General features: G+C 46.0%; 1 protein-coding gene across 1 annotated transcript; it reads right to left on the bottom strand.

Annotated features, from left to right (window-relative positions):
* Positions 1–1,230: 1,230 nt before the first annotated feature.
* On the bottom strand, positions 1,231–6,983 carry LOC147109639 (putative G protein-coupled receptor 139). Its single transcript, XM_086004214.1, has 2 exons — positions 6,883–6,983; positions 1,231–2,195 (listed from the first exon to the last, which is right to left on the bottom strand). The coding sequence occupies exons 1-2, from the start codon at positions 6,953–6,955 to the stop codon at positions 1,294–1,296; spliced, it is 975 nt and encodes a 324-aa protein (XP_085860340.1). The 5' UTR covers positions 6,956–6,983; the 3' UTR covers positions 1,231–1,293.
* Positions 6,984–25,721: the final 18,738 nt, after the last annotated feature.

Below are 25,721 nucleotides of genomic sequence, written 5' to 3'. Positions count from 1 at the left end.
TATGCGGTGAGAGGGGGGGCGGCGGGAGGGGGTTGGGGTGGAGGGTCCCGGTGGAGAGAAATTTAGAATGCTAAAGAGAAAAGACAAGGAAGCAGTGCAGGAAAGTGATTGGGGAAAGGATAACCTGACTGTGTCAGGAAGGGACAGAGCGTACAAACAAAAGAGTGCACTAACAAATAGGGTCCCGGTAAGAAAAAATGATAATAAGGCAAATAGGGCCATAGTACAAAAAGATTTTAAGATGTCTAAAAATGTTAAAAAGACAAATCTAAAGGCACTGTATCTGAATGCACGAAGCATTCGAAATAAGGTAGACGAATTAACAGCGCAAATAGATGTAAATGGATACGATATAATTGCAATTACGGAGACATGGCTGCAGGTTGATCAAGGCTGGGAGCTGAATATCCAAGGATATTCGATATTTAGGAAGGACAGGCAAAAAGGAAAAGGAAGTGGGGTGGCATTGTTAGTAAAGGATGAAATCAGAGCAATAGTGAGAAAGGCTTCTGTCTCAGAAAATCAAGATGTAGAATTAGTCTGGGCAGAGCTAAGAAGCACCAAGGGGCAGAAAACATTGGTGGGAGTTGTCTATAGGCCTCCAAACAGCAGTGATAATGTAGGGGACAGCATTAAACAGGAAATTAGAGATGCATGTAACAAGAGTACTGCAGTAATCATGGGAGACTTTAATCTACATATAGACTGGCCAAACCAAATGAGCAATAATACTGTCCAAAAATGTGCGGGTTAGGTTGATTGGCCATGATAAAAATTGACCCTTAGTGTTAGGGGGGATTAAATACGTGGGGTTACGGGGTTACGGGGATAGGGCTTGGGTGGGATGGCTGTCGGTGTAGGGACCGGGTGCTAGGGTTTGGATGATCAGCCATGATCTCGTTGAATGGCGGAGCAGGCTCGAAGGGCCGAATGGCCTACTCCTGCTCCTATCTTCTATGTTTCTATGTTTCTATGTTATTACTATGATAGGACATTTAGGACTGAGATGAGGAGAAATTTCTTCACTCAGAGGGTGGTGAACCTGTGAACAGAAGGCTGTGGAGGCCAAGTCACTGAATATATTTAAGAAGGAGATAGATAGATTTCTAGGCACAAACGGCATCAACGGGTATGGGGAGAGAGTGGGAATGTGGTATTGAGATAGAGGATCAGCCATGGTCATATTAAATGGTGGAGCAGGGTCAAAGGGCCAAATGGCCTACTCCTGCTCCTATTTTTCTATGTTTCTTTGTTTATAAAAAGGAAGCTCTGGGTCAAGGTGAGCTGCTTTAATCATTTAACTAATTTAACAATTGCACTGAATGGATATTTCACTGCATTCTTCAATTGCTCTCTGAATTTAGTCTGGGTCATTGCATAAATACAGGTGTTGGTGCACGTGCTCAAAAGCTGCAGCATGTAGCCAGATTGTTCAGTGATATATGCAGGATCATGGGGACCTGTGTATTCATAAATGTTAATAATTCGCCAATACAAGAAATATAGAACAGTTGTCATCCATAACATTATAAAACTGCCAGATATAGTGAAGAGTAAAATGATGGATTTCCTTCGGTTCTCCATCTCTGGGTCATTGTGATTCTCACTACTGCTGTGGTCCAGTAGTCTCCTGCGGACTCTGCTGGCCACTAAAATGTGTCTGACAGTCAGAGCATTGAGCAGTAAAATCAGAACGAATGGAAGGAAAGGGTTTAAAATAATACTGAGGCAGTCAAATGTGACCCAGGCAGCTTCGGTGTAATAGCTCAGTGATAAGGTGTAGCCCCAGGGTACGTTATCAATGATATACTCAGGCTCAAATACAAAGTACCAAGGAATGTCCTTTAAGCAGAACAGCACACTCACTGTCACTATAACCACATTCGCAGTTTTCTCTGTGCAATATTTTGTTTTCAGCTTCTGGCAACAAATTGCAACAAATCGATCAAAGGTGAAAGTGACGGTGAACCAGACAGAAATGTCTGTGGCTGCAGAAAGCAGGAAATGTACGAGAGAAGATGCAGGAGTGGTGTCCAGGTAAGTACCTGGGAAATGAAAAGGAATAACTGTAAACAGTATCACGTCAGTGAAAACGACCAGCAGATCTGCCACCGCCATGGCCACCAGGTAGTGGGTGATACATTTAGAGAGACCGCACTTTCCTCGGGACAGGATCAGAATGGACACTGAGTTAACTGGAATGAATAGAAAAAAGAAGGGGATTATAAATTAACATCACATAAAGCAATGCAATTACTGGTTAACATCCCAGAGAGCAAGGGCACTGGCGGAGTGGCAGTGGTGGGAGGACGAATGCTGTCATCCTGAGAGAGGATAGCAGGTTCGTGCTGCAAGGAGCCACTGCCACTTCCCTGGGCGGCGCCTCAGTAATCCAAGTAATCCGTTGGAGGACAAATTGCTGGACTGTTGTGACACCCTGCAAACCCCTTTCCACACTGGTAAACCCAGCCACAATGGCAGCAGTCTGAGCTGGCATGGCTGCAAGGTGAACCTGCATGAGAGCAGTCTGAGCCTGAATGAGTGCAGTCTGAGCCTGCATAAGAGCCGTCTGAGCCTGCATGAGTGCAGTCTGAGCCTGCATAAGAGCCGTCTGAGCCTGCATGAGTGCAGTCTGAACCTGCAAAAGAGCAGTCTGAGCCTGTACGAGTGCAGTCTGAACCTGCATGAGTGCAGTCTGAGCCTGCATGAGAGCAGTCTGAGCCTGTACGAGTGCAGTCTGAACCTGCATGAGAGCAGTCTGAGCTTCCACTGCAGCACCCAGATGTTGGTTGGCTTCTGCTTGTGTTGCAATGGAAGCTGAGACATCGGCCATCTGATGCTGCATCATAGTTGTGTCCACAGGTGCGCTAATGGAGTTGCCCATCACTTCCATGCTGAAAACCATGGGCTCCAAACTCTGCACAAAGCCCTGTGCAAGGTTGGTGCCACATTCCTCTATGCTCCTTGACATTGCACTAAGACTTTCTGGCAGGCCAGCCAATGCACCAAGTATTTCATTGTGCATATCCATCAGCGTTGTTCTGTCGGCTGACCCATTGAAGCCCTCATCTGAGTCCTCGCCAGCAGAACTCATGTGCGGCCTCGCCCTCTGAGTAGCTGCCACCTGCGCTGCCCTTTCCCTCTGCCCTGGCTACAGGCCGCTCCTGCCCAGTGTCTCTCCACATGCAGGTACCGCCTCTAACCTATCCTCTAAATTACATGGAGTGTCAGTATCTGAGCTGGCGACTGCGAGTGTGAAATCGAGCGATGGTGCTGTATCTTCATCATCAGTGCCCTGGTGCTCTTCTGTTTCATGCTCCTCCACCAGTGACTGGGCATGTGTCAGTTCTTGGCTATCTGAAAGGAGAAAGGCACAGGTTGTGGTGAGGGGAGGGGGTGAAAGCAAGAGGTGCTGGCTTAGACCATGTGCAGCTTGTAAATCAGAAGAGATTGTGGGATGAGGGGGAAGTGGGATGTGAGGATTCCATCATCTTGTATTATTTCAGCCCTGCCGCTGGCCACGGTCTCAGCGATGTTCCTTCCAATAATGGCCAGCACCGTCTCCACCATTGGGTTCAGGTTATGCAGCTGCACTTCTCCCCCGCCAGTTCGGTCCTGCTGGCACCGGTTATGAGCCCCCTAGTCCTGTAAGAGAAAGGGATGTGTGTCAGTGAGTGTGATGCAATGTGTTTGGGTGAAATGCCTGTCATGGTTGAATAGCTGACAGTGTGTGTAAGCTATGAAATGTGGGTGTGAGTCTTGCAGCAGCGGTAAGTGTGTGAGGGTGAGGTGAAGCCATGAATGTGTGGTATGAGTCATGTTTGGTAGAGATTGTTGGTAGGTGAGTGAGGTGGGGGTGTTGCATTGAGCAGAGTGTGAGACTAGTGGCGCAGATGGTGGGACATGACATTTGAAGAAGTGCAGTCTCAATTTAATTGTTGCCAGCCTCGCACGAGCTTGTGCCCCCTGCTGAGCGTTCAGTCACTCAGCAATGCATTCAGCATTGGGCTAAATGCCAGAATCATGTTAATTAACATGCAGCACAAAGTTAGCGTGCTGCCTGCAATACATTTAACGGGCATGGGTCGATCGCACATCATGATCCAAGCGCCCCTTTTCAGTGGAAAATATATTTTTAGCCCTTTCAAACTAACTGGAGATTGAATTTTGTTTGAAGATTGTTCATTAAGATCAGATTTCTTTCTCTTCAATGTAACGGTTGAAAATTCAGTTTAAAATGTTTCTGAGGATGTTTTTAATTTAAAACTGAGAAACTGTATAAACAATTAAAACACAAGCGAAGTACCAGGGCACTGATTGCTTTAAGGCAGAAAGTACAGACAGCAACCAGCTCACAGCAGGGAAAGTTGTGGTGAAGGGTGGTGACTGAGGGCTCAAAGGGGACTGCGGATAGATCAGAGGAGGATGTTGAGAGGCAGGATCATGGTAGGGGTGTTCAGGCTCGATGGTCTGAAATTTGTGATGTGACCTCCCACAATTCTCCCAGAACCTGGGATCTCTTCCTAGATTTTCCCAGATCCCAGAACCCCTCTCCCATGGATCATAGATCGCAGGAACTGCTGCGGTGTTTCCAGTTTCAGCGGTGGCACTGTTGCCTCACAGCGCCAGGGACCCGGGTTTGAATCCGGCCTCGGGTGATTGTCTGTGTGGAGTTTGCACATTCTCCCCGTGTTTGCGTGGGTTTCCTCCGGGTGCTCCGGTTTCCTCCCACAGTCCAAAGATGTGCGGGTTAGGTTGATTGGCTATGATAAATTGACCCTTAGTGTTAGGGGGATTAAATACGTGGGGTTACGGGGAATGGGTGGGATGTGTTGGTGTAGGGGTTACGGGGATCGGGTGGGATATGTGTCGGTGCAGGCTCGATGGGCCAAAATGGCCTCTATCTGCATTGTGGGGTTTCTGTGATTCTGTGATTCTGTGACAACCCCCACAGCCTTCCCACTGCTCCCTCAAAGTACTGCTGGACCCTGAGACCCTGTCCCATTGCTGCATCTCCCCAGCCATCATTGTCAGTGTTGCCAGGACTGCCCCAAAGCTGCTCAATGAGTGCCTTCGATAACACAACTTTTTGTAACAATCTTGTTCTTCTAAAGTGACCGGCTCTGTGCTAGCAATACCACAAGGGACCTGCCACTGACCTTATTAATAGTAACTGTAACTGTAAATAATGTTAGAATATGACTGGTAATAAATACAGCAATCTATGGTTCTAGAATATATGTAAATAGTTAGAATAATTCAAACAGCAGGAGAGGAGGAATGTCATACCGTTTCCTCAACGGAGGTCTGATCCCTGGAGCTGAACAAATATGTACAGTAATACACATTGGGGTAAATATTAACCCCCCATGACAGAATGTGACCCCAACCCGCCGTGGACACGCCAAGTGTGCTGTGCCTGTGTCCCGCTCTCGTCTCAGTGTCCTTGGGAGCCTGATTTAAATTTAACATTGGCTGGCTCGGTAAACCCGGCAGCTCAATGGAGACGGGAGCTGCCGGATCAAGCAGTTAAGTGCTTTTTGTAGCACTGCTTGTGAGCCAGGAGGAGCAGGAGTGCTTCCCCCGCTCCCCAAGAGAAAAGCTTCTGCCGATTGTGGCCGCTCCTCATTGTTGTGATCAGCGGATGCCCACAACCTCCAACCCTGTGATCCCCAGCCTTCTGTCCTGCGATCCTTCCCTCCCCCATGGATTGCCAATCTGTCCCTCCACCCCGCCTCTGCCCCGTGATCTTCCCCTCCCTCCTGATTGCTGGTTTGACCTCCTCCATCTGCCCTGTGATCCTACCCTCACTCCCGATATCCGGTCTGACCCCACCTCCTTCCTCCCAGTGATCCTACCCTCCCTCCCGATTGGCGGTCCGGCTCCCTCCGTCTGCCCCGTGATCTGTCCCTCCCACCCAATTGCCATTCTGGCCCTCCCTTCTCCGCTCCTGCCGCATAATCTGTCCCGAATTTCCTGGCTGTGGTCTTCCACCGCTGGATTTCCCACCTTGCAGTCGGCGAGAGATATGCCATGTCTCGAATCGCCATAATTTCCTCGTTGGTTTACACCGCTCCACTATTTGCTTCACACAAACGGTCTCTCGCCCTCAACCTCCCCATTATTTTTAAGAACTTGCTGGATTTGCGCATTAATTGCCCATTAAACTCACTGGAGAAAGTCAGGGCTCATACGTTACAGCGTAAGTACCCTTTCAACGATGTGATAATTGTTCATAAAATGTCAATCAACATCCCCGGCCCAGAATGAGAACTATTTTAACTGATGAGTCTCATTCCTGCTGGTCGTACATAAAAAAATTCAATTTTACAATTTTAAATATTTTTCTTATCTTTCCTCTCTTTTTTCTCTCTCTATTCATCCAGTCTTTCATTTCCTCTCTTTCTTTCTCTTTCTATACATTATTTGACTCTAAGTCACCATCCTTCTCCATCATTCCTCTGGTTTTTCAGAATCCATTAATCTCATTCTTTAAGGAGATACACTGTTGGTCGCGTCATTCACTGAGGTCCCAGATACCCCGTTATCAGCTCGTACTTCCAGCAATTTACAGTGAAAATTATATTCGAGCTGAAGGGTGTGAGAAAAAATCTAATTCAAGGCACACTCTGTGAGATGTGGCACTCCAGATAGATTTGGCTCAATAGTATTTTTTATTGTGTCACACTCTGTCGATGCATTTCCCTGTTCATCCAGAATTAACAGTGACACTGAGCAAAGGGAGCAAAAGACACAACACACCATGTAACATGGGAACAAGTCATGAGCTCAGTCACAAGAGGACATTATCAAACATTTCAAGTTGCTATTGTGACATATGTCAAAAGTCCCTTGCTTACATTAAATAGTTATGTGACTTACCAGGAACTCCAACAACTGCAAGAACAGGGTAGTAAATGTCTTCGATCTGATGGAGTATTGTTGGTTCACGCATTCTCTGTGAGACGTGATGGTTTCTAAATATGAACTTAAGAACCTAAGAACATAAGAAATAGGAGCAGGAGTAGATCATTTGGCCCATCAAATCTGTTCCAACATTCAATAAGAACTTGGCTAATTTTCTACCTCAATCCACATTCCAGCACTTCCCCATATTGCTTGATTCCCTTAGTATCCAACTATCTATCGACCTCCCTTGAATATACTCAATGACTGAGCATCCACAGCCCTCTGGGGTAGAGAATTCCAAAGATTCACAACCTTTTAAGTGAAGAAATTTCACCTCATGTCAATCCTAAATGGCCGACCCCTTATTCTGGGACTATGACGCCTAGTTCTAGATTCCCCAGCCAGGTGAAACATCCACCCAGCATCTATTCTGTCAAGCCCTTAAGAACTTTATATATTTCAATGTGATCACCTCTCATTCTTCTAAATTCTAGGGAATATAGGCCTAGTCTGCTCAATCTCTCCTCATAGGACAATCCCCTTCTCTCAGGAATCAATCTAGTGAAACTTCATTGCACTCCCTCTATGGCAAGTATATCCTCCCTTAGGTAAGGAGACCAAAACTGTACACAGTACTCCAGGTGTGGTCTCACCAAGGCCCAAGATAATTACAGTAAGACTTATTTACTCTTATGATTCAATCCTTTTGTATAAAGGCTGACTTACCATTTACTTTCCTAATTGCTTGCTTTACCTTTGAGTTAACTTTCCGTGTTTTGTGTACAAGGACACCCAGGTCCCTCTGAATGACAACATTTCCCAGTCTTTCAGCCTTTAAAAAATATTCTGCCCTTCTATTTTTCCTACCAAAGTGGCTAACTTCACACATCACCACATAATATTCCATCTGTCACTTGCCCGCTCACTTAACCTGTCTATATCCCTTTACGGCCTCTTTGCATCCCCCTTACAGCTTCCTTTTTCAGCTAGCTTTGTATCATCAGCAAACTTGAATACATTACACTCAGTCCCCTCTTCTAAGTCATTGATATAGATTGTAAATAGCTGAGGCCCAAGCACTGGTCCTTGTGACACCCCACTAATTATAGCCTGCCAACACAAAAATGACACCTTTATCCCTACTCTCTGTTTTCTGTCCATTAACCAATCCTAAATCCATGCTAATATGTTAACCCCAATCACATGAGCACTAATTTTTTGTAAAGCCTCTTGTGTGGCACCTTATCGAAAGCTTTTAGAAAATCGAAATACACCACATCCACTGGTTGCCCTCCTATCTACCCTGCTAGTTACACCCTCAAAATAACAGATTTGTGCTAAACAATTTGCCTTTCATAAGTCTGTGTCATCTCTGCCCAATCATATTACAATTTTCGAAGTGTCCTGTTCCACCGTCCCTAATAATAGATTCTGGCATTTTCCCTACTACTGATGTCAGGCTAAATGGCCTATAGTTCCCTGTTTCCTCTCTCCCTCCTTTCTTGAATAATGGGGTTACATTTGCTACCTTCCAATCAGCGGGGACCATTCTAAAATCTAGGGAATGCTGGAAGATCAAAACCAATGCATCCACTATCTCTGTAGCCACCTCTTTTAAAACGCTAGGATGTAGGCCATCAGGTCCTGGGGATTTGTTGGCTTTTTGTCCCAATAACTCCTCCAGTACTATTTCTTTGCTAATACTAATTTGTTTAAAATCCTCATTCACCCTAGACCCTTGGTTCCCCACTATTTCCAGAATGTTTTCTGTGCCTTCTACCGTGAAGACAGGTAAAAAATATTCCATTTCCTTATTCCCCATTATAATTTCTCCTGTCTCTGTCTGTAAGGGAAACACGTTTACTTTCACTAATCTATTCCTTTCTACGTACCTATAGAAGCTTTTACAATCTGCTTTTCAGTCTCTTGCTAGTTTTCTCTTGGTGCCGGAAGGAACAGCTCTGCCGGATTACACGATACATCGAGAGGGGCCTTGTATTTATACAGGAGGGAAATCTCCAGTGAGATCATTCAGTTACATCATTATTAATATTAATTACAGTTCATTGAACAAACAAGTGGAGACAATCATGTGAAAACTCACCTGCTTATCATGGAATAAAATATAATTAACTGGAGCTTACACTGTCTCAAAGGATACATTCCATCGAAAATATAGTTGAATGTGACCCTGTTAGAGGAGTATTATTGATCCATCAAAAATAGATAGTTTCATCTATGGTATTGAAGTTTCTATGGGCCGTGTCCTTTCAATTCAATATTAAATGTCAGTAATTTTTAGACAGTTTTTAGTGTATTTGCCTCGTGTATTTGACACAGAAATAGTTTTTTTAAAAACTCCTTATATTCTGTACTTCGCAAATCGAGGAGCTTACGTATTAAAAATATAAACTTCTCGTAACCTCATTGTGTATTGAGCTCAGTAATCATAAAGGCCCTATACATTGTAGATGGTGATACCTGTGGACACCCGTGTGTTGGAACAACAGCTTGCATTTATACACCACCTATAGCAGAACACTGCCCCAAGGTGTCGCACACAGACATAAAGAAGATGGCCAAAGAGATGCACTTTAAAGAGGGTCCATGCCTTTGTCACTTCCAGACTCAGTTATTCCAATGCCTCCCCCCACCCCCCCAGCCAGCCGGTCCTCTGTCCTTCACGTTCTACAAACATCAGCTTATCCAAAACTCTGCAGCCCATCTCCTAACCCACACCAAGCCCGAGGCACCTATCACCCCTGTCCCTGTTGACCTACATTGACCTCTGGCCCCCTGATGGCTCAAATTGAAAATGACCATCCCCCATGTTTAAATCCCTTTGCAGATTCACCAGTCCCTAGCTCTGTAATCTCATAGAACCCTCCCAGCTGACCCCAGAATTGTCCTTTTCTCTGACTCTGGTCTTTTGTGCAGCCTTCTCCCTTTGAACCACCATTGGTGGCCGAGCCTTCAGTCACCATTCCCCACACTCTGGAATTCCTTCCCTTAACCCCTCCGCCTCTCTACCTCCCTCTCCTCTCTTAGACCTTCCTGAAAATCCACCTCTTTGACCAAGCTTTTAATCACTCCTCTGAATTTCTCCTTCTTTAACTGAGGTTCAGTTTTTTCCAGATTACTCCTCTGTAATGCAACTTGGGATGTTTTTCTACGTTAAGGTGCTATATAAATGCAGTTGTTGTTGTGATTGTTGTTATATGAGGTGTCTGCCTTGGCTCAGTTGTAGCACTCTCATCTCTCAGTCAGAAGGTTGTTGTTTCAAACCCTACTTTAGAACTTGAGCACAAATGCAGGCTTGTATTGCTGTGCAGTACTGAGGGAGTGCTGCAGTGCCGGAGGGGCCGTCTTTCAGATGAGATGAGAAACCGAGCCCCCGCCTGCCCTCTGAGGTGCATGTAAAAGAACCCATGGCATTAAGAGGAGCACGGGAGTTAAAGGAAAGCACTTGGCTAACTGTCCAACAGGGCTCTGCAGCAGCTCGGGTGGCTCGGCCTCAATAAGATCCTGCATGTATGTGAGCAGCACTCTGTTTCTAATAAAGTTGGTGGGAAGTCTCCAACGATTTATATATAGGGATCTGGCTATCTGAGTCACGGAGAGTTCCAGCACCCCACTCCTGGTACCATGTTATGTTCATAAATAAATAGACGTTTTCATTATGAACAGCTAGCTTGAGCTAGTCACTTTATTCAGCCATGTGGACTAGTGTACAGGCAGCCATCTTGACTACTGCCTTGTGGGTAGCCTGGTGCATCGTGGGTAGCCCCACTCTTATATACATACAGCTCTACCTAGTGTACCATTCTTGAATGACATGTTACTGATCATTACACCCACTTGTAATTAAATGATGAACAGCTGGCAGAATGTGGCACTCGATTGTGAACAGCAGTTCATCAGGTGCACACACTGCCATGTTCCCATAGCACAGACCCAGTGTGCTCTTGACTTTATCCGATTCCTTATCAGCCTTGACCCTACACCTGTGGGAGTTAGCAAACTCCTCCAGTCTACTGAGCATATCATCAAAATGTGCCATGGCACAGAAACCAATGGCGAGGGCTGCTCCCTCTCACTCCGCACTCTCACTGTGCTGCACACTCAGTAGCATTTGGTGAAGCTCCTCCCTTACGTTCTTAGTGCGGGTCTGGCGGAGCACTGACATAAGAGATTTATATAGAAAGCCCTTCTCTTGTGGAGAATGATGGTTGGCGTTGAGTTGTTTTGCCATTTCATCAGCAAGCTGACATGTCCACTCCTTGTCATCAATCATATTTAGAGCTAGGCACAAGACCGCCAATAATTTATTCTCCCATTCCGATTGGGACAGAGACTCCTCGGAATTTTCCAGTAAATGTCAACTAATGTTGTCAGCTCGTCTTCCCACCACCTCACTGATTGTGAGTTGACATTGAGACTCAGGACTTTCAGTAGACTCAGTGCCATAGCTCCTCGGCCTCCTCCCTGATATGGGCAACAAGACACAGCGAGGAGCCGGGTCAGCAGTGCCTGGGCTTTAGGGAGATTGGCATCTTTGTTGTAAGTCAGGGAAAAGCTTTCACTGCCTGCTCGCAGTTTCTTTTTCCCAATGTGTGCGGAACAACTGCAGATTATTGTTAAAGCCTTGGTGTACTGGGTCATGGTGACAAACTCCAGTAAGGATGGCCAAAGGACATCCCCCATCTTCGGTGCAATTGTGATCAAACACATCACTCGTTCACATACTGTAACTAATTCTTCATCAGCTACTGGGTCTGGCTGATGATTGGGTGGTACCAGGGTCCCTGAATCAACAGGCGCAGCACACTGTTGGATGAGGAATTGCACCATTGCCTTTCCTCCCTCGGGCTCAAGGTAACCTTGCTCGGCCATGACACATATTACCTGGGCAATGAGCTTCTTCTCCTGATTGCTGCTCTTGTCTAGAAGTACTGGTTTTATTGCAGCCACAATCTGAGCCTTCTTCTTCTCCAAGTGTGATGAGACCGATATGATGAGGTGCTTTAGTGCAGTCAGTGTTCCGATTCTCATTTGTTTTTCAGTGTTCTCTAACTGAGATAAGAGAAATTCGACCATTTTGCCTGCATAAGCTGGGGCCAGAACTCTGAAACAGTGAAGGATCTCAGTCTAGTTCTTCACGGCAAGATCATCAGTAGACCCCAGCAAAACACAAATCTGCTGGTGGAGCTTGTTAAGAAGGATGTCCATTTGTGTATTTTGCCCGAGACACTTTATCTCTGTCACAACATCCATCGCATGCAGAAATGCACAGTTTGGACCACTTTGCTGTATTTTGCCCAGCCCTGGGTTTCTGTGTTGTCATGGTTTTCATTGTGTGGCCAGGTTACATAAGCCCTCAGTTGTGATGTGGGCCTTGGTCATGTGCCCATATAAGCCCTGCCAGCTTTTTGTGGCACTTTAATGTGGGTGGTGGGGGGTTAAGGCCCAGACCTGAGATACAGACCATACGGACAAGGCAACATTTGCAACCCTTGGCAGCCATATTGGATTGAGCAGCTGTTTGTTCCCAATAAAGAACCCACCGCACCACAGACACTCAAAGTACTTGTGACAGAAGATGTAGAAATGGGAGTGTAGGACAGACATTTCTAGCAGAATTGCCCCAAATTGGGATCTTGATGTATCAGGGATTGAAGCTGCTTAATGATGTCATCAGGAAATTATTGTGACATCATAGAAATTTACAGCACGGGAGGAGACCATTCGGCCCATCGTGTCCGCGCCGGTCGACAAAGAGCTATCCAGTCTAATCCCACTTGCCGGCTCAAGTGCACATCCAAGTTCCTTTTGAATGTGGTGAGAGTTTCTGCCTCTACCACCCTTTCAGGCAGTGAATTCCAGACCCCCATCACCCATTGGGTGAAAAAATTTCCCCTCAAATCCCCTCTAAACCTCCGACCATTTACTTTAAATCTATGTCCCTGGTTGTTGAACCCTCTGCCAAGGGAAACTGTTCTTTCCTATCCACTCTATCTAGGCCCCTCATAATTATATACACCTCAATTAGGTCTCCCCTCAGCCTCCTCTGTTCCAAAGAAAACCACCCCAGCCTAGCCAATCTTTCCTCATAGCTAAAATTCAGCAGTCCAGGCAACATCCTCGTAAATCTCCTCTGTACCCTCTCGAACGCAATCACATCCTTCCTGTAATGTGGTGACCAGATCTGCACGCAGTACTCTAGCTGCGGCCTAAACAGTGCTTGATACCATTCAAGCATAACCTCCCTGCTCTTCTATTCTATGCCTCGGCTAATAAAGGCAAGTATCCTGTATGCTTCCTTAACCACCTTATCTACCTGTCCTGCTACCTTCAGGGTTCTGTGGGCATGCACTTCAAGGTCCTCTGTTCCTCTGTGCTTCTCAGTGTCCTGCCATTTATTGTGTATTCCCTTGCCTTCTTCGCCTGTGAGGGAATAAGTCATATTTCAGAAAGATACACCATAATATGAACAGAATACTGATATTAATACATGATATACTGGGTTTAAAATACTAAAGCCTCAGAGACACAAGCTGTAAAACCTCAGAGACATAGGCCTAGAAATTCAGTGGCCTGCGCCACCAGTTTGCGCCCAAAGAGGGCTTTTGCGCCACTGTGCAAACCTACCGCGATATTTAGCGGGGCGCTAATGGCGGCGTTAGCCAGTAGCGCTGCGCCACCACCGATGATGTCATCGGTGTGCGCAGCGCCCCGCTATCACCCCGCTGGCCATATTTGGTCGCTGCCGCCTCCCCCGCGCCGGCCGCAAACAGCGACCGGTACACGGGGCCTACCTGTGCCGGTAGTGGGGCGAGTTAAGGTGGAGGTGCGGCCGGCCGCTTTTTCGGCGGCCGCCTGCCCGCACGTCCGTCCCCGGCCTCCTACACCGCCCCCCCCGCGGCATTGCCGGCTGTTTCCAGAGAGCCCGGCACTTCTCCTTGGTGCCGGGCTCATTTGCCGGCACTCGCGAGCGGGGATCGCGCTGTTGCAGGCACCTCCCCCTTAAGAGTGAGAGGAAGGCCTGCAGTACCGCGGGCTGCCGTGCCGCAGTGGGTGGCGCTGCGGCACTTTGCACGCCGATATTCAGTTTCAGCGCCCCAAGCGGGGCGCCGAAACCCTTGTTTAGCGGCCGGCTTCCACTTGGGGCGCTGAAACTGAATATCCCGCTGGCGCAAGTGGCTCCGCGCGCAGCGGTAATTCCGGCGCCCAGGCGAGCTGGGCGCCCCTAACTGAATTTCTAGGCCATAGGCTGTAAACAGAGAACAGGCTTCTGAGATAAAGATCAATTGATAACAAAGTTGTAAACAAGCTTTGAAATGGGAATTAGTTAAATATACTAAAACAATGAAAGATTGAAGCAAACCATTGGTGCTTCTGCAAGGTCTACAGTTTGCAACGAACACAATGAGAATGCCCAGTTTAAAGTGTTAAGAACTAACACGTAAAACAGAAACACAAACATTAAAAGAACCATGTGCCTTTGAAAAGATGACATCAAGTAAAGAAACACCTGCTGGTCAAATAGTTTTATGTTAAACTTGGGAGACAGGAACCATAAGATTAAATATGCAACCAATTGAGATAGCTAGAAAACAAGTAAACACACAGTTAAAGTGGTTTTGATTTACATATTGTAAATATACCAACAAGAAGGCTTTGAATATATGACTTCAATAGAGACACCAAGCAATTACATTGTGTTTGTATTAATCTTGGAGCAGTAAGGAGTCACAATGTCTGCTAAAAACCAGTAAAGCCAATATTAAGAATTGAATGAAAGCATTTTGTAGGAATGGCATCAAACAGAAACCATAGCTGTCATTGTTTTTATGATGGCTTTTGGAATACCTGAAGGTAGAGAAATAATTCTGCATGCAATAGTTGAATTGACAGTAAGATAGAAAGCATTCAAAAGAGAGAATCAATAAAGACAATTAGTTAACATCAGCAGAGAACTTCAATGAAGAAACCAATGCCAAAAGATTATAAAGCATAGGCCTTTTCAACAGAAAGGCAGAACTCGCTGAGTGGGCAAAGCGTTTCTCAACTCTTCATAGGCATCTCTGTAAGTCTTTAAATATGAGTCTCGGAAAGTCAAAGTAATTGATTTCAGTGGATGTTCTGGATTTAGAAATAAGTAAGAAATAAGAAATGTAACGAAGTAAAGATTTGAGAATAAGGATCTCTGAGAAATAAGAAATGTAAGCTAATTGTATTTTGAATTGTTGATGTTGTGACTGATTCAACAGCTGTTAACTGAATGTCGGCTCTTAAATAAACCTATATATTTTTAGAATTGTCTCAAAGAGTAATTCTGTATGAACTCGCGAACCCAAATTCTGTACACTCTTTTGTAAGGAGTTGCAGAATTCTGGGGGAGTATTCCGGACCCTCATAATATCCGGAAGGTTACTGTCTAGTTCAACTTATTAAAAGTGCTATCTGGAGGACGGTAACATCTTCAGTTGTTCCTTTCCTTTCGGGAGAGATAGCCTGAACCTTTAGACCCATTTAAGCATCTTATGGAATTCGGCTATCTCTAACTTAAGTTGAGGGTGAACGTTTGGGGAATACGCAAAAGGGCTAGGACTTGTAATTATCCCTTCAAGTCCTCCCCAAATGCATTACCTCGCACTTGTCCGGATTGAATTCCATTTGCCACTGTTCTGACTACCTGACCAGTTAATTAATATCTTCCTGCAGTCTGCAGCTTTCATTTTCATTATCCACCACACGGCCAATTTTTGTAGCATCTGCAAACTTCTTAATCATACCCCCTACATTCAAGTCTAATTCATTGATATATATCACAAAAAGCAAGTGTCCTGGAACTGAGCCCTGCGGAACCCCACTGGAAACATCCTTCCAGTCACAAAGACATCCATTGACCATAACCTTTTGCTTCCTCCTTCTGAGCCAATTATGGATCCAACTTGCCACTTCGCCTTAGATCTGTTGATCTTTTACTTTCGTGTCCAGTGTGCCATGTGGGACCTTATCAAAAGCCTTGCTAAAATCCATATATACTACATCAAACACACAACCCCCATCGACCCTCCTTGTTGCCACCTCAAAAAATTCAATCAAGTTAGTCAGACACAATTTCCCCTTAACAAATCCATGCTGACTGACCTTGATTAATCCAGAGGAGCGGTACGTTGTGACATCAGAGCAGCCCGTTGTAACATCAGAGCAACCCCGTTGTGACATCAGAGTGGCCCACTGTGACATCAGAACGACGCATTGTGACATCAGAGCGGTCCATTGTGACATCAGAGTGACTCATTGTGACATTTATTCCACTCTTCTCTCCTTTAAAATCCTTGCCTACCACCCCAGATTTCTCACCCACATATCCTTCCTGCTTTCCTCCTTCAGCTTCTGCACTCAGTGCCTCCTCATTCTTGGTAATTTCAATCTGCACCTCAACTCCCCTCATCCTTTCTCCTCCAATTTTACTGTCAGCAAGCAGAGGGGTTCTGGGTGAATGGGACTTGGTGCGAGTTTGGACACGGGCAGCTGGGTCTTGGATGACCTCAAGTTTAGGTTGCGTAGAAGGTGGGAGGTAAGCCATGAGTGTGATTGAATAGTCAAGTCTAGAGGCAACAAAGGCATGGATGGGGATTTCAACAACAGATGAGCTGAGGCAGGGGTGGAGTTGGGCAATGTCACGGTGGTGGAAATAGGCTGTCTTAGTTATGGCATAGATATGTGGCCGAAAGTTCATTTCCAGGTCAAATATGACACCAAGGTTGCAATGAGTCTTGTTCAGCCACGGACAGATGCTATAGAGAGGGATGGAGTCAATGGCTAAAGAACGGAGTTTGTGGTGGGGACCGAAGACTATGGCTTCAGTCTGCCCAATATTTAGTTGGTGGAAATTTCTGCTCATTGAGTACTCGATGTCAGACAAGCCGTTTGACAATTTAGAGCCAGTCGAGGGTGGAGAGAAGTGGTGGTGAGGTCGAGCTGGGTGTCATCAGCGTACATGTGGAAATTGAAGCTGTGGTTTCAGATGATGTTGTCGAGGGGCAGCATTTAGATGAGATAGATACTTGGGGGACACCAGAGGTAATGATCTGGGACTGGGAAGAGAAGCCATTGCAGGTGAATCTCTGGCTACGATTAGATAGATAAGAATGGAACCAGGCAGGTGCAGTCCCACCCAGCTGGACGATGGTGGAGAGGCGTTGGAGAAGGATGGAGTGGTCAATCGTCTCAAAGGCTGCAGACTGGTCGAGAAGGACGAGGAGGGATCGTTTACCTTTGTCACAGTCACATAGGATGTCATTTGTGACTTTGACAAGATTTGTTTCAGTACTGTGGCAGGGGTGGAAACCTGATTGGAGGGATTCAAACATGGAGTTCTGGTAAAGATGGGCACAGATTTGGGATACGACAACACATTCAAGGACTTTGGAGAGGAAAGGGAGTTTGGAGATGGCATGGTACTATGCAAGGACGGCGGGGGTCAAGGGTTGGTTTTTTGAGGAAAGGGGTGATGATGGCAGATTTGAAGGAGAGAGAACCGTTAACAATATCAGCTAACATGGGAGCCAGAAGAGGAAAGTTGTGCAGTCTGCAGTTTAGTGGGAATAGGGTCGAGGGAGTAGGAAGTGGCACACATGGACAAGATGAGCTCAGAGAGGGCATGAGGGGAGATCGGAGATAAACTGGAGGAAGATGTGAGTTCAGGGCTAGGGCAGTGGCGAACCTTAGGGGAAGTTTGGCCTGGTGAGCTAGGGGAAGCAAGGGAAGTCGCAGAGGCAGATGATCGGATGGTCTCAATCTTAGAGATAAATAAGTCCATGAGCTCCTCGCACTTGTTGGAGGTGAGGGTGGAGGAGACAGGGGAGAGGAGTTTAAGAAGACGGTTAGCAGTAGAGAAAAGAATGTGGATGATATCTTTGCATTCCAGAATGATCCTGGAATAGTGAGCAGTTTTGTCAGTGGAGAGCAGGACCCGATACTGCTTTATGTGGTCCAGCCAGATTTGGCAGTGATTGGCTAAACCAGTTGTCCGCCATATGCTTTCAAGAATGTGTCCCTTGGACTTAAGGGAGTGGAGATGAATGCCACACCAGGTGGAACGTCCGGGGTGAGAGAGAGTAATGGTTTTAATAGGGACTAGGGCATCATAGGTGGTGGTGAGGTTGTTGTGGAGCAGATAGGTAGCTGCAGAACTGCCGCCCATGGTGAGGTGCTGCAGTCTACAGCCGGGCCTTCCAGGCCCAGAGCTGGTCGAGGGCGTCCTGCAAGGCCATCTGAAGTCTCCCGCATGGTCACGCAGCAGCTTTCCACCAGCCGTGCTGCAGCCACTGGGCCAGCACTTCGTAGGAGCACTAGAGTAGGCAAAGGCACAGTAACGGGAGGCCCTAAGGGATTGCACAAGGGTGAATAGGTAATAATGTTGCTGTAAATATGTGTTCACTGATTATTGTTAAATTTATTAATTCAGTTTGAATTATTTAGTGGTGTCTCTCATTTCAGCTTTGCGCTGTGATATGGTCTGTGGCACGGATGGAATGATGGGGATGTGGTGAGCAACGGGGATCTGAGGTTTAATTTGTTGGAACTGCAGTCTGATGAGGCGGCCACGGACCACCCTTCTGGAAGGCCGATTGAGTGGCTGCCTCCTCCCTCACTCCCGTTCCTCCTCCTCCTGCTCCTCATCGTCTTCATCTTCCTCATCCTACTCCTCTCCCTCTTCCTCATCCTCCTCCTGAGGTGGTCCCACAATCCCAGGTGTCAAGCGCTGGGCCCTCATGATGGCCAAGTTGTGGTGCATGCAACAGACAACCACAAAATGGGACATCTCCTCAGCCGAGTACTGGAAGGCTCCTCCCGAGCGGTCAAGGCAGCGGAACTGTTGCTTGAGCACCCCGATGGTCTGCTCGATGATGTTCCTGGTGGCAACATGGCTCTCATTATATGAGTGCTGGGCAGGAGTGTTGGGTTGCGGAGGGGTGTCATGAGCCAGGTGGAGAGCAGATAGCCCTTGTCTCTGACCAGCAATCCGCGAGCTTGACGTGGTGGCTGGAAGAGTGCTGGCACACCGGTCTGGCACAGGATGAAGGCATCGTGGCTGCTGCCCATTGAGGATTCGCTGTCTCTGGTCACACACCAACCGCACATTAAGTGAGTGGTAGCATTTGCGGTTATGGAAGATCTTGGGATTGTTATGTGGTGCCCGCAAAGCTACGTGGGCGCAATCAATGGCGCTCTGCACCATGGGGAAGCCCGTTATCCTGGCAAAGCCATATGCATGTTCGTTTTGCTTCTCTCTGGTGATGGGGAAGGAAATGTATTCCCTTCTCCTACTGTAGAGAGCCTCTGTGAACACCTGGATGCAGCGATGGTCAGTGAACTGCAAAATGTTAGCTATGTCTCCTGTTGGAGACTGGAAGGATCCACTGGTGAAGAAATTGGGGGTGACGGTGACCTTTACTGCCACTGAGAGAGCTGTGGTCACCCTAACCTGAGGCTTGAGGTCTGGTTGCAGGAGGTGGCAAAGTTCTGTGACCACCTCCTTGCTGAGGCGGAGCCTTCTAATACACTGCTCCTCACTTAATTGGAGATAGGAGAAGTGCTCTCGGAATACCCTTGGAGAGCATGCCCTCCTGTTGAGAGCCCTCATGGCCCTTCTCCTCACTCTGGCCACATGTTCCAATCTTTCTCGCTGCCTCTGCTCCCTCTGCCGTAGATCCTGGAGGGTGAGGTCGACTGCCAGTACAGCCCCCATTAATGCAACTAAATGTAGCACTTTGATATGTTGTGAGAATAACAGTAACTAATTATTAGTAGCCACAACAGTCCTGATACTAAACAACCTTTAAATTTCTGAATTAAACTGTAGCACAATGTCAAACTGACAAGGAAGCAGTGAAACAGCACTATCATGACAGCTGCGATTCATTGCTCATGATCCCTTTAAGTTGCACCCCTGGAGCTGGCATCCACCTGCTTGAAGTCTCCTCTCCCTGTCAGTGTCGGGCCGAGGCACTAAGGCAGGGGGTGACAATGAATTGTGCAGATTGGGCACTCAGTGAATGTTGCAGACTCACTGACATCACGATCTGCCTGGCGCTGAGGTCCCCGGAGGTAACTCGTAGTGGCGGCGCTACAGGGGATGTGCATTTGGCGTCCATCGCTGGAGTCGCCTCGCCCCAGTGCTACTGCATCGGCATCCCGTTAGCGCCCCCAGCTGGCTCTAACTGGAGGCGCTAACCAACTGAATTTTTCTCCCTTGGGATTTTGTAAGTGCAGATCTAAGAGAGTTGGGAGAGAGTTTTTTCCAGGGCTGGTCACAAAAGAAAGTAGGGTTCGGGCGGGGAGTGGGATGTGGGTGGAGAGAGATACAAGCAAAGGTCAGAGATGATTTTATCTGTGATTGACACGATGGGTGTAGCGAGGCCACGAGAGATGGGAAGGTCAAGGGGATGGCCGTGAATATGTGTTGGAGATTTTTCATGGAGGGAGGGATTAAGGGATGATAGGAGCACAGTGAACTCAGTGAAGAGAGAACATGATGAATTGAGACAGCGTCAGGAGAGAAGGAATGTTGAGAAGGGTTGGGGTTGGGATTTGAGAGGGCAGACTACTCAAGAGCGGAGAAATTAAAGGAGGCATGATGACAGGAGAGAGCAGTCAAGGAGGGGTGGGGAGAAAAGAAAAAGGGGGAGAACAAAGTGGAGTGTCCAGAGCGGCAGCCAAAAGGTGCACAGTCTGAGACCTGCTATCGTGGCTCACTCCTACCCCACCCGCTAAGGTTTCAACAAGTAAGAAGTGATTTGGAATTAAAAAGGATTAACCTCTGTGGAAGGTAAGTCGTTGCCTTTGGCAGGGCTGATCCAGTGGGTTCTGGCAAAGGCTGAGAGGAGGCAACAGCCCTTGGGGTGGTTAAAGTCCAAACCCATTCTAAAATCGCCCCCAGGGCCTGTGCGATTGGCAAGGCAAATTAGCTAGCCAAGAAGCTTGAGATTGCCGTGGAAGTGTAAGGGTCAGGTGAGTAATGCTCGAAGTGAAACGCAATTTGGCCCCTCGAGCCTGCTCCACCATTAATGAGATCATGCCGGATCCGATTTTGGCCTCAACTCCACTTTCCTGCCCGTTCCCCATAACCCTTGACTCCCCTGTTGCTCAAAAATCTGTCTCTCTCAGCCTTGAATATATTCAATGACTCAGCTTCAACAGCTCTCTGGGGTAAAGAATTCCAAAGATTCACGACCCTCTGAGAGAAGAAATTCCTCCTCATCTCCGTCTTAAATGGGCGACTCCTTATTCTGAGACTATGCCCCCTTGTTCTAGATTCCCTGACGAGGGGAAACATCCTCTCAGCATCTACCCTGTTCAACCCCTTCAGAATCTTATATGTTTCAATAAGATCACCTCTCATTCTTCTAAATTCCAATGAGTATAGGCCCAGCCTGCTCAACCTTTCCTCATAAGACCACCCTTCCATCCCAGGATTCAACATAATGAACCTTCTCTGAACTGCCTCCAATTCAAGTATATCCCTCCTTAAATAAGGGGACCAAAACTGTACACAGTACTCTAGGTGTGGTCTCACCAGCGCCCTATACAGTTGTAGCAAGGCTTCCCTTCTTTTACACTCTATCCCCCTTGAATTAAAGGCCAACATTCCATTTGCTTTCCTAATTACTTGCTGCAACTATTTGTGTTTCATTTATGAGGTCACCCAAATCCCTCTGTACCATCGCATTCTGTAGTCTTTCTCCATTTAAATAATGTTTTTCTTTTCTATTCTTCCTACCAAACTGGATAACTTCACATTTTCCCACATTATACTCCATCTGCCAAATTCTTGCCCAATCACTTAATCTATCTGTATCCCTTTGCAGACTCTTTGGGCTGGATTTTCTCAATGGGGGTGCATTGGGGGCTGGGCTGCTGGTTGTCGGGTTTCAGTCCCGTCCTCAATGACGTCCGGCCAACCTACACTATTTTCCCTTGATTGATCTCGTTATGCCCACCCTGCGGGCTTAGCCAGCCAATTAAGGGAATGCCGATGACAGAGGACGTCAGCACATGACGTTTCAGCTGTTGAAAATTTTTGAGAGATGAATTGTCAGCGTTTGACAGCTTTGAGAAACATCTGGGAATGCAGCAGCTATTCTGTCATCTCTGCCGTTGAGATGAGGCACCTCCGGATCCCCAAGGGTGGAAGCCTGCAGGAAGAAGCAAAGGTAAGGAAACTTTTTCTAACACTTTACGCTTACCTCTCATACTTACCTCTCCACACTTGCACCCATCACTCACCTCCACAGCGGACTTCTCGATCCCTCCCACCACCGCAGACCCACTGCTCGCCTCGCTGACCCTGGCTACATTCTCAGCCGTCGGGAAGCCCGCACTTGCAGGGGTAAAATGGGGATAAGCCTCTTAACTGCCTGTTAACTACCTGTGGACAGGCAGTTAATTGGCTGTAATCCCCTTTCCGCTTCGAGGTGACAGGTCCCTGCGCGAGTCGGGTACCCGCCTCCCGGGAAGATGGCACAGAGGCAGGTTGGGAGCGGGTTCGGTACGCGCTCCCAGTTTCTGCCATTTACCTGACAGTCCCGCATCCATATCCACCTCCCCAGGGCTGGGACAATTCACCCCTTTATGTCCTCCTCACAACTTGATTTCCCACCTATCTTTGTAACGTCCACAAGTTTGGCTACAATACACTTGCTTCCTTCATCCAAGTCATTAATATAGATTGAAAATAGTTGAGGCACCAACACTGATCCCTGTGGTACCCCACTAGTTACAGATTGCCATCCTGAAAATGACCCATTTATCCTGACTCTCTGTTTTCTGTTAGTTAGCCAATCTATCCAATTTAATATATTACCCCCAACACCATGAACTCATAGTATGCAGTAACCCTTTAAGTGGCATCTTGTTGAATGCCTTATGGAAATCCAAATACGCTACATCTACTGGTTCCCCTTTATCCACCCTGCTCATTACCTCCTCAAAGAACTCTAATAGATTTGTCAAACACAATTTCTCTTTCAGAAAACCATGCTGATTCTGTCTGATTGTATTATGCTTTTCTAAATGCCCTGCTACTACTTCCTTAATAATGGATTCGAGCATTTTGCCAATGACAGATGTTAGGATAACTGGCCTATAGTTTCCTGCTTTCTGTCTCCCTCCTTATTTGAATAAGGGTGTTACATTTGCAGTTTTACAATCTGCAGGGACTTTTCCAGAGTCAAGGGAATTTTGGAAGATTACAACCAATGCATCCACTATCTCTGTAACGACTTATTTTAATACCCTAGGATGCAGGCCATCAGATCCAGGGGACTTGTCAGCCTTTAGACGCATAAGTTTGCCTAACACTTTTTCTCTAGTGATAGTGATTGTTTTGCGTTCCTCCCTCCCTTTTACCCCTTGGTTTTCTACTATTACTGGGATGTTTCTAGTGTCCTCTACTGTGAAGACAGATACACAATATTTGTTCAATGCCTCTGCCATCTCCTTGTTTCCCATTATTATTTACCCAGTCTCGCTCTCCAAGGGACCAATGTTTATTTTAGCTACTCTCTTCCTCTTTATATACTTGTAGAAGCTCTTTCTGTCAGTTTTTATATTTCTTGCTAGTTTACTCTCATAAGCTATTTTCTCCCTCCTAATTAATTTTTTAGTCATCCTTTGCAGGTTTCTACAATTTTCCCAATCTTCTGGCCTACCGCTAATCTTTGCAACATCGTATGCCTTTTCTTTCAATTTGATACCATCCTTAACTTGCTTGGTTAGCCATGTTTGGTTCATCCTTCTCTTCCAGTCTTTCTTTCGCACTGAAATATATCTTTGTTGAGTCATGAATTATCTCTTTAAATGCCTGGAACTGCTTTTCTATCGTCTCACCTTCTAATCTATTTTCCCAGTCCACTTTAGCCAATGCTCTCCTCATATCTTTGTAATTGATTTTATTTAAGTTTAATACTACATCTGGAACTTCCAAGATAAGATCATTTCTCACTATTGTACTGACCTCATCCTTTATTAACAGAGCTACCCACCTCCTTTTCCTTTCTGTCTATCCTTCCGAAATGTCAAATACCCCTGAATATTCAGTTCCCAGCCCTGGTCATGTTGCAACCAGTCTCTGTGATGGCTATTAGATCATATCCATTTAGTTCTATTTGTGTCGTCAATTCATCTATCTTGTTACGAATGCTGCATGCATTCAGATAAAGAGCCTTTAATTTTGTCTTTTTATAATTTTTCCCTACTCTGACCTTATTTGCTGGTGCATTCTTATGTTTGTACGCTCTGTCCCTTCCTGTCACACTCTGGTTTTCATTGCCCATATTGCTATCCTGCACTATTGCCCTGTCCTTTCTCTTTAACTTTCTAAATTTCCCCTTGTTTGAACCCTCCCCCCCACTATTTAGTTTAAAGGCCTTTCTACAGCCCTAGTTATTCGATTCACCAGGACACTGGTCCCAGCATGGTTCAACTGAAGGCCGTCCCAACGGAACAGCTCCCTCTTTCCCCAGTACTGGTGCCAGTGCCCCATGAATCAAAACCCATTTCGACCACACCAATCCTTGAGCCACACATTCAACTCTCTGAAAGACACCTGAAGGAAGAAAAGATGATGTCAATGGCCCAGTAATTCCGTTCCAAACGCGTGAGTACGGTCGGGGTACTCACGCGTCTGGCCGGAGGAAATGCTGGTTTTCAGCATGCACAGCGCATGCGGAGAAAACCGGCATTTCCTGTCCTCTGAACGAAGGGGTTCAGAGGCACAGCACGTGCGACTGCACAGGCAGCGCATGCGCAGTGAACTTCGTCGATTTCATTCATGGATTCAGTGAGGTTAAGTTCTTACAACTTACACATGAAAAAAGCATGTGTAAAGTTGCTCCAGAGGCTGCGGAGGAAGATATATTTTATCGTGGAACTTCTGAAAGGCAATATTTTTGTTTGGGAAAGGGAGGAAAGTTATTTTAAGAAATGCTGAGAAAGTTTATTTTTGTTTTTTAAAACGGGTTTTCAGTACTGTAGGTAGAAGGAGCAATTGTGGCTATGTGAATTGAATTTGCTGTGTTTATTAAATGTGAAAATGACTCCAACATTTTTAAGAAAGAAACTGTTCATCAGTAATATATTCTTTTAAGTAATTATGTATGTATGTCCGTATATATTCCTTTACGTATATGTATATATTCCTTTACTTATGTGTATGAATGTATGTATTTAATTATGATTTTCCAATAAGTTACTTTCTCTGAAAGTCATAATTAAATACATACATTCATACACATAAGTAAAGGAATATATACATACATATACGCAAAGGAATATATACAGACATACATACATAATTACTTAAAAGAATATATTACTGATGAAAAGTTTCTTTCTGAAAAATGTTGGCGTCATTTTCACATTTAATAAACACAGCAAATTCAATTCACATAGCCACAATTGCTCCTTCTACCTACAGTACTGAAAACCCATTTTAAAAAACAAAAATAAACTTTAAAACTTATCTCAGCATTTCTTAAAATAACTTTCCTCCCTTTCCCAAACAATAATATTGCCTTTCAGAAGCTCCACGATAAAATATATCTTCCTCTGCAGCCTCTGGAGCAACTGTACTCATGCTTATTTCATGTGTAAGTTGTAAGGACTTAACCTCACTGAAAGCATGAATGAAACCGACGAATTTTACTGCGCACGCGCTGCCTGTGCAGTTGCATGCATTCTGCCTCTGAACCCCTTTGTTCAGAGGACAGGAAATGCCGGTTTTCCCCGCATGCGCTGTG

The sequence above is a fragment of the Somniosus microcephalus genome, chromosome 12 (assembly GCF_052327205.1).
Source record: "Somniosus microcephalus isolate GS21.2 chromosome 12, FLI_Smic_1.0, whole genome shotgun sequence".
Lineage (NCBI taxonomy): Eukaryota > Metazoa > Chordata > Chondrichthyes > Squaliformes > Somniosidae > Somniosus > Somniosus microcephalus.
This window is presented reverse-complemented; position numbering and strand designations above follow the sequence as displayed.